The sequence below is a fragment of the Hydra viridissima genome, unplaced genomic scaffold (genome assembly GCF_058129835.1).
Source record: "Hydra viridissima isolate aposymbiotic clone 2 unplaced genomic scaffold, HvirCarnegie_v1 scaffold_10, whole genome shotgun sequence".
In the NCBI taxonomy this organism is placed as follows: domain Eukaryota; kingdom Metazoa; phylum Cnidaria; class Hydrozoa; order Anthoathecata; family Hydridae; genus Hydra; species Hydra viridissima.
In genome coordinates, this window is record NW_028324309.1 from 1,398,955 (window position 1) to 1,408,723 (window position 9,769).

General features: G+C 30.9%; 1 protein-coding gene and 1 long non-coding RNA gene across 2 annotated transcripts in view; one reads left to right on the forward strand and one right to left on the reverse strand.

The window, feature by feature from the left end:
• Positions 1-7,937, forward strand: part of LOC145193572 (5-oxoprolinase-like) — a 30,554-nt gene extending 22,617 nt beyond the window's left edge. The window contains exons 34-39 of the mRNA XM_090065458.1: positions 5,981-6,130; positions 6,243-6,317; positions 6,427-6,509; positions 6,586-6,746; positions 7,470-7,567; positions 7,689-7,937. Coding sequence (XP_089921584.1) covers positions 5,981-6,130; positions 6,243-6,317; positions 6,427-6,509; positions 6,586-6,746; positions 7,470-7,567; positions 7,689-7,838 — 717 coding nt within the window. The 3' untranslated portion in view covers positions 7,839-7,937. The remainder of the gene's footprint in view (positions 1-5,980; positions 6,131-6,242; positions 6,318-6,426; positions 6,510-6,585; positions 6,747-7,469; positions 7,568-7,688) is intronic.
• On the reverse strand, positions 930-7,002 carry LOC149882542 (uncharacterized). The gene is made up of 3 exons (XR_016444559.1): positions 4,441-7,002; positions 1,048-1,604; positions 930-980 (listed from the first exon to the last, which is right to left on the reverse strand). It is a non-coding gene; the product is annotated as an uncharacterized LOC149882542 (long non-coding RNA).
• Positions 7,938-9,769: the final 1,832 nt, after the last annotated feature.

The following is a 9,769-nucleotide window of genomic DNA, read 5'->3' on the forward strand; positions in this document are numbered from 1 at the left end:
TTACCTCAACTTTATTATTTGTATTCTTTTTTAAAACATTTGAAAATTGTGGTAGTAATAGTGAGTGTAGTGATTTTTATTCGACTAAAAGATAAATGAAAAAAACCTGAGCCATTTGATTCAAGATCAGATCAAGATTCAAGATGGAGCCTGCTTCTTTATTGAGATTTCTCTGTAGGTCATTTTAAAACCTGCTGAACAAGTTTCTTGACAATTAAATCTCAACGAAAGTGTTCATGTCATGAAAAGTATGAATGAAGGTCCTGTAGAAACTCCAATTTATTTTTAATTAGAACATTGTTTTTAAAAATTGATTTAAGTTGATATTCATGCAATCAAAAAAAAAATTTATTTAAAAGAAATTTAAAATGTTTTTTTTAAAGACATTTAGCTTACAAAACATTTTGACGAAAACAAATGACAATATGACATTATGAATGCTGATACAGTAAAATGAAAGTGTCACTTCAGTCAGCATTCATGTCAAACATTCACATCAAAAAAGGTTGACACCTCATTGTGTTTGTTTTTCTGTTTCGTTTATAGATTGACATATTTTAAAAGGAATATTTTCCTGCATCTCTTTTTTCATTTTATCTTAAAGTATTATGCTAAATTTGAACTTCAATTTACTCTTAAATTTATAACCTAAACTTGAATAATTTATCATTTTTCAAGTTTAAGTTATAAATTTTGAATGATTAGCAGTCGACTATTAACTTTTTGTTTCATAAAAAATGCTTGAAAAAAAATTAACAAAACTTCTTTTAAAGCTGGCAACAGAATTTGACTTTTTTACGCTGTCATCGGATCGTTGTGTCTTTATATTACTATTCAAACAATTCCCAAATCAAACAAAAGTTAGGCTCAATATTTAAAGCAAAATGTTCAAACAAAAAAAAGTGGAAAAAAAAAAAAAAAAAAAAACTTGGAGTTAAAACTTTTTTTTAAATGAGGAAAAAATTTTCCAAGAGAAAAAGCTTTGTTTAAAATCTACACAGATCTTCCAAACACTTTGTTAAAGATCTACACAGATCTTCCAAACACTTTGTTAAAGATCTACACAGATCTTCCAAACACTTTGTTAAAGACTGTCACAGATCTTCCAAAAGATAAAAAGAAAGCAAATGAATTCCTTACCACATTCTTGAATGAATCTGTGTACAATCATAATAAATTGTCTGCTGTGTTTTGCGAACATTGTTGGCTAACTGAAATTTATAGAAAGAAATATCTGAAACAAATCCAGATCGAAAAGTTTCTTTTGTTTGCAAACAGCAAGTAAGGCAAAGTAAAAAATCATTCAAAAAACCTGCTTTTAAAAAATTCCACATTTCCTTAAAAACTGTTTCAAAATCAACAGGAATCAATGACATTAAGAATCAAAATAAGGTTTAGACTACTACACTAAGAAATGCTAAAATAGGTAAAAAGATTTCTCATTGCCGCTTTTTCAGTGCATTGAATGCAAATATTTGATCCGAAGTTTTTGGTCTGTAACAGCTTCTTGAATTTTATTTTCTATGTATTCAGTTTGTATCATTCATATTCGTATCTTGCGTACGTTTGCGTACGTTAAATGTAGGCATCACTATTTTGTGTATCTAAGCAACATACAGTGGGCCAGAATGCACTTTTACTGGACAAAATTCATAACTAATTTAATATTAGAGCTATATTCACTAAAATTAGTATGAGTACTAATATGATGTCTGCGCTTTTTATGAAGGTAATATTTTTTTATTTCGTTGCTATGGATACCTTTATTTTGCTTAGCAACAACCTACTTTTGTTATCTGCAGATATTTTATAAGTGCTATATTCACTTAATTTGGCATGAGTACCAATATGAGATCACACTTCTTACAAAAGTGATAATTTTTTAAATTTAGTTGTTATGGATACTTATATTGCTTAGTTACCGGATACTTTCCTTAGTTACAAAGTGGTAAATTGATATTTGAATATCTTATCGGATTTTTGACCCACCTATATTGAATAAAAATTGAGTATTTAGGTAAATAATGTTTTAGGAATAATAAAAGCAAAAAATAGTGCAAGAAAACATTGTAAATTTTAAATTACATCAAAAAATTATAAAACAATAATATCGTTTGAAGATTGTTTAAGTAATTGTAAAACATCTGAAGGAAATGCTTTATGATTTGTTTGGTGTGATGTTGATTTACGCAATGATGAAATAACAGGATCACTGGAAACTAGGAGTCTATTGATAAGATCAGTATTTGTTGCTTTTCTGGATGTTTTTCGGCTGAAATTTTCGCGATAAGATTTAAAGTCTTTATTTCTAGCCTCTTGAGCTTCCTCTGACATAAGTCCGATGGGTAATGTAAGGCTTTTAATTATGTCATGTCCATGTATCAATACTTTGTGAACTGATTGAGCCATGTAATACCATGGATAAAGGGACACATATAGTCTAAAAGTGTCAAAACAATAATCCTTGAACTTTAAGCAGTCTATTTCATATCCTTTCTATCTCACTTTTAATGTACTGATCTTCTTCAATCACAGATTCCTTGGATTCCATTTTGTATGCAAATCTTATGGGTCTACAATAGGCTGTGGAGGACGACTTTTGATTTCTCCAAATAGGCACCTTTTCGTTGCTGTTGTTAAATCCAGTCAAATCCAATGGGACAAGACAAGTAATAAATAATGATTCTTCATGCTTTAAATCTCTGTTAATGTCGGGTTCTGATAAAACTTGTTTATAAATGCTTTGGCCAGTAGCACCATCAAAACCAGCCTTACACGTTAGTGTCATTGTTTTTATTGCTTTGTCGTTCAATATCAAGTGCCTTAGCACAGGTTCCTGAACTGCACAGATTCTTTGCAAAGTATGAGTCATTAAATCTTTAAAAGGAACTGAAGCTGAATAGTCCTCCACTGTTATGTTTGCAGGATAGCATTTCAATTTTGCATCTCTGACATCATTGTAAGCGGGGTAGATGTTATATTCTTTCTCCAAGGCTCCGCTTCTAATCAATTGATAGGAAGCTTTTGTCAGACTTGCATCAATTATTAAAGCCAGTGCTTCGTCTGCTGAATATTTAGTTGCTTTATCTGTATTTGAAATATTTAAAACATTCTTGGCAGCAATAACAACAGATTCATCTCTAATTTTTTTATTAGCAGCAAAAAATAATTCATTGGATGAATGAGATTCAATTAAACAAGATACACGCCGTTTTTTAGTTTTATTAGAACTATTATCAAATGCAACTGGTTTTCGACCACGTCTACTTGCAGTTGGTTCATTGTCTTTTTTTCTGACAATTAAATATTCATTAAGCCAGTTCACAAACTTCTTTTCAAAATTTTTCACAGTATAGTTTGCAGATTTCCACTTTTTTTTATACAAGTAAACAAATTGTTGAACAGCATGTCTAAAATCAACGTCTTTAAAATCAGCAAATTTTGACTGAATAAATTTTAATATATCTTCAGTGATATTTTATTTTGAAATACTAAGATTGTTTTTTTGGAGAAAATTATGAATGTCTAAGTTTAATAAAACCATATCTAAATTATTATTGTAGCAAGTATTTTGTATTTAAAAGTTTAATGTTATAATATATATGCCGTCCGGACTACTAATACTTGTTAGTAATTAAGTTACTACAAGTGTTAGTAATTAAAATTAAAAGTAATTAAATTACTGTCAGTGTTAGTAATTAAATTACTAACAACTACCGAAAATATGTTGTTGCTATGCTATGCAAAGTAAGGTATCCATAGTAACAAAAAAAAGTTAACCTCATAAGAATTCTGAATCTCATTTTAATACATACCCCCAATATTGTGTATTTAGCGCAAGTAAAATACTGTTAAAACAACGTTAATGTAAAAATGAGTTGTTGCTATGCAAAATTTAGTACCATAGCAACCAAGTTAAAACATACATAAAATCTGAACGGGGATTTAAGGGGACGAGCAATCAATTAAAACTCGATTGAAGCATCATATAGCTCAAATAAATATAAGACAACACATGGCAAATTGTGGTAATTATTAGTTATTGTGCGGCAAAAAATAAGTTTCTTAAGAAATTTTTTTTTTAATCTGTGATTTTCAAAGTATAACTGAGATAACATGCTATGACAAATTTATTTCACACATTGGTTTTTCTTATCTATAAATACTCTAGAATAACATGTACTAATTTTTTGTTTCAAAAACGTAGATGTAATTGAAATATAACACAACGTTGATGTCACCGTTAATTACTTATTTATAATTTTTTTTTTTTTATTATTTTATCTCAATATTCAAATGCTTAGAGTCCTGGTAACTAAGAGATTTAATATAAATAAATTATCAATAGATTTCTCCTAATATATGTAGATACTAAAATTAAATAGGTTTTCAAGATTAGACAACTAAAATTTTTCCCATTTTGTCCACCTACTGGCCCACTGTGCAACGTGGCGATAAAGTACCTGTGCAAATGTGTGACAAGAAAACTGTAAACAATTTTTCTCGAGTTTATGAAAGATTACTTTTTGAAAAAAATCTTCTTTCAAAAGTAATGTTTCATAAACTCGAGAAAAATTGATCATTATTTCAAATGATCAGAATTTTATAGTTGGTTTTAATAAAACACTCAGAAATCTTCTCAAAGTATTTGAAATTTTATAGAATTTCAAATAATAAGTTAAATATAAAAAGTTGTTAAATAAAATGTCGTCAAATGTTGCGTTAAGTTATGAAATGGAAAAACGAAAGAAATTATAAACATAGTCTTTAAGTTTTACTCGACTCAAACATATAACGTATTCGATCGAAGAAAAATACAAGGCTGCTGAAACACGTGTACAATTGCAATCAGTCACGTCATTCTGTTTTTGCAATACCAACTTGAAATTCAATTTAATTTCACTGATAAAATAATAATAGTTAAATTATTAAGGCACCTGACAATTCTGTAATTATTTTATGATTTTTACAAAAAGTCGAGACCAGAGACAAACATTAATCAAAAGATAATTGGTAAAACCTGTTTTAGAGAGCCATGATTAAGAGATCGAAATAAGAACACTAGCGAACTTGAAAACAAAATTTATTGATTATGCTAGAACAGCACTTGATTTAAGAAACGTCTGCGGACATAAAAAGAGCGGTTGAGAAAATCTAGTAGGATTTTATGGGAAGATTTTTACGGAAGGTTAATAAAAGATGTAAAGGATTTTTAAGGAGAATTTTTGGGAGATTTTTAAAGCGAGGTTTATGAAGAAAAAAAAAGAAAAAGAAGATTTTGAAAGAAAGAGGTAAAGAAGTAAAAGGATAATTTCAAAGAAAAAGAGAAAAATTTAATGTGAGAATAGGTCTAATTTAGATAGAGATTTTGACCAAATGAGTCCAAATGTGGTAAGAGAATATTTTTAGTGGCGTCTGATTTCACATTAACTTTTGTATTTGTAAAAAAAAAAATTATTTGTTAAAAGAATATACTTGAGATAAGTATTTAAGATTTAATACTATCATTTCATTTATATTTCGAATGAGGAGTTACTACATCATTAATTGTATTAAGATTTTGTTTTTAAACTATACTTTGGTCTAAAGTGTTAAAAGTCGTAGAGCCTACCGTTAGACGAACCATGCACGAGCGACACACACACACAACACACACACAACACACACACACAACACACAACACACACACACAACACTGAGGGCAACCCAATAACCCAATCATAAATATCCAAACACCCTAACATAACCAAAAGCATCCCACAAACACTTATCTCCACACTAAACAAATATCAGCCCTCACAATATAGTTTTACAGAATTACGTTCGCTAAACTCACTGCGCATCCTCCTCTATCATTAAAAAAAAGCATTATTCATATTTGGACGTTAACGTGACAAAGGACGTAGACGTGGAAGCAACATGCAATTTACATTTGGGCGTGAACGTAGTGTTTTTAGCTGTAGTTTATTTTTTTGCAAAGGGTTGTCTTGCACCTATTGATGTCATCATTCCTGAGGGTTGCTTAATCAATCCGCATTCAGATGCCGCTGTAGTGGGAGGAAATGTTCTCACTAGTCAGCGGCTGGTTGATGTCATTTTCAAAGCATTTGAAACATGTGCTGCTTCCCAGGTAACATTTATAAAATAGAAATCAATAAGCTTTAATCGTTTCCTTTCAGTGAAAAATGTATTTCGCACTCACTTTTTAAAAAGTATTTTACTTGAAGTTGTTTAATATTCAGGGCTGTATGAACAATGTTACATTTGGTGATGGAAGCAGTGGCTATTACGAAACAGTAGCCGGTGGTGCTGGTGCTGTGAGTCTCGAGATGCTTTTATATTTTTGGAAATCAAACCGGTGGTTTTCTTCTAATTTGTTTTCTTTAGTTGCAGATATTGTATAATTTTATCTTTCCATTCTGCTAGGGGCCGTCGTGGCACGGCCGTAGTGGAGTTCATACGCATATGACAAACACCAGAATCACTGATCCTGAAGTATTGGAGAAAAGGTAGAGTGATTTAATATTTTTTCGTCTGTTAAGTATTTATTTAAAACAACTTCCACTTAATCATACCCTTGAACAGATATCCTGTGGTACTGAAAAGCTTCTCGGTGCGTTCTGGCAGCGGTGGGTGCGGTGAATATAATGGCGGTGACGGAATAGTGAGAGAACTTTTGTTTCGAAGAGAACAAACACTTTCTGTACTTACCGAGCGCCGAACCCTCCATCCTTATGGTTTGAAAGGTAACTAATAATATAATTATTATCAAATAAATTTATACATAATCCGTGATAGCGTTAAATGACGATGCGACATTTTAAGTAAAAAATGATTTATATTGTTGTAATTATAACTGTTTTTGCTCTGCAAGTGTTCAAGATGGCTGTTCGTTCATGGCAATTATAATAGGCAATTCTTAACGACATTGATACGAAGTTTCTGTGAAAAGTAAATGCTTAAAAAAAGTTCTCATAAATCTTTTCTCTAAAAAAAAAAAAATATCCCAATTGAAGCTTTGTTAGAATTGCAGGACTTTATTTGCACATGAAACGAAATTAAAATCACGTGACAAAAGTATTGTTCATTACTGATACGTCATTTGATACTTTGATACTGCGTGTAATGAAATCGAATGACAATTCAGAAAAAACCAATGATATATATACTAGATGTCTAACTTCGATCCAAAAAGTGAAGCCGTGGAAGCCATTTCTAATTCGGGCAAAAACATGCATTTTTAACTTTTATTTCGCACGTCGGATATAGCTTTTGCCCTTTTTACAAATGGCGGATATAGTTTTTGCCCTTTTTACAAATGGCGGGTTCAATTTGTAAACAAAAAAAAGGCGGCTTCACTTTTCGTCTAATAAAATCCCGCAAGTTAGACATCTAGTATATATTATATATCATTGGAAAAAAACAGCCAACACTTAAGTTTAATTTAAAATTTCAATTTAATTAAACAGGTGGTGAACCCGGTGCGAAAGGATTGAACTTGTTAGTTTCAGCGGATGGCTACGTCATAAACCTTGGTGCGAAAACGTCTGTGCCTGTTAAAGCTGGGGTGAGTTTTCTTCTTAGAAAGAGTACTTGTTTTGCAATCACATTTTTTAGAAAATAAACTTATATATTTTCGACAATTATTACATGCAAATTGCTGTTAAACTCAAATTACTTATATTTAGGATCTATACCGTATGCTTACACCTGGTGGCGGTGGCTATGGGATTTCTTCTGACAATGTCGCACGATTGCCAGAAAAGAAAAAATTAAGACATGACGAACTCTCCTTCGGAAGTTTAAATCGTTTCAAGATGATTCAGGACTCGGCATGATAGCTATTACGTCAATTAAAATAAAAAAATTATTGGTATTTTAATTATTTTTGTAATAATTACTCTGGAAAGATTGCGTTAATCTCGCAACTCAATAGTCATGCTGAGTATTTGTAACTTTTTGCTTTGCTTCCACTCCTATTTCTAAAATGTTTTTAAACCATTCAATCGTTGATAGCTTTTCGAATGTTTTAAAAATTCAAATCTCGAAATTTAATTCGATGTAGAATTTATAGATAGGCCTTTGCAAATCAATAAATTCTGCATCAACTCGAATCGCATCATTAGAAAAGTTTTTCGTTTCCTGAAAAATCTAATAACACAACTTTATACTTAGCTAACACCGCTTTTTCTTTTTTACGCATATTGCTAAATTTACGGTGCCTCTAATGTTCTTTATGTAGCTGGTATGATGCTGAAAGTTCTATCTTTATAAGTTAATTAACAATCCAATTTTATACATGAGGTTCATCGCTGAATGTTGATTTATGATATTGCCCTAAATGCACCCCCCACCACCCGGAGTTATCGATACATCTGAAGTTGAAGTGTTTGCATTCCCTTTGCCGCAAACACCTGCTGCACCATCAAGCGTTCCAGCTGCCATAGCAACTCCATTTTTTTCACGCCAATTGATGTTGCAACAGGTGGACCATTTGCAACAGACAAATTTCCAAGACCATGATCCAAAATACTTTAGTTCCAAACCTGGTGGTTTTGAACTAAAACTATTTGTAAACTAAAATTAGTCGTAAAAAATTTTCATGCGATCTGGTTAAACCCAAATGGGTGATAAACTCATGATAAATCATGAAGAATTTATAAAGTGGTTGATTGAATACAGTTTCAACACACTATACAAAGCCCAGCGTCGATGGAATAACTTAGAGATGCATAGTCAAAAGACGAATAAAGGCAACTAACATTCTGAAATCTATTTGCATATTTTCTTTTACTCCGTCGTTTATCATCATATTTTATTATTTGTTAATATATATCTTGTTCTGCTTACTTTTTCTACTGTTAATGTTTTGTTAATTTAAAATGTTTCTAAAAAGATCTTTGTGTTGCACCCTTTTTTTTTTTTTTTTAATTCTGTGGATCAAAAAAGTGAAAGAAGTGTTCTACTACTAGAGGTTGGAAGAATTCTTTCAGTTTTTAGACGCGACCTTTTTTAATGAGCTAAGAGTTGTACTCTTTGTTGATTGCTTTTGATATTAGAACAGATTATCGTAACTTTATAAGGTCATCGGTAATTTTATTGGTAGATGTCGATTTGCTTCTGATCATTTTTTGTGCACAATTTGAGAGGCTGTCCAACTTGACCGATTGTGTTCTTGAGCAGTCTAAATTGTATACTGTTCAAAATGACAACACTTAGGCAATGTAAGTTGAGCCTGTGTATCAACTATCTGGCCATAAGATAGGCAGATATTTGACTTGCGGCTTAAAAAATAAGTTTCATACATGGCTCAACTAAAAAAATAAGTTTTATTTGTGGCTCAGCTAAAAAAGTTTTAAATATAAGTTTCATTTACATTCAACACAAAAAGTGAAACCTTTGTAAAAGTGTGACCAAGCATCACCGTTGCATTGTGACAAGCAACTCCATCCATTGAAGTTACGCAATCTCTGTATATTTACTTCAAAGTGATTAACAATTAAGTTTCTTATTTTACTGAGGTTTTAAAGTGAATAATCAATCTTAAAAAATCTACATTGAAAATGTAATGCATAACGTTACATTTGACGTACGTCATTAATATCATTGACGTCTTGTTAGAGAAAATATTTAATTAAGTGATATAAATTTTACTTACTCATATGAAGATGTGAATAACTTTTTTCCTTAATACTGAAACGATCTACAATCAAGTATGGAGATGTGTTTCTTTACAACCTTGTATGGTTTTCAAAGTTTAAAAATTTCT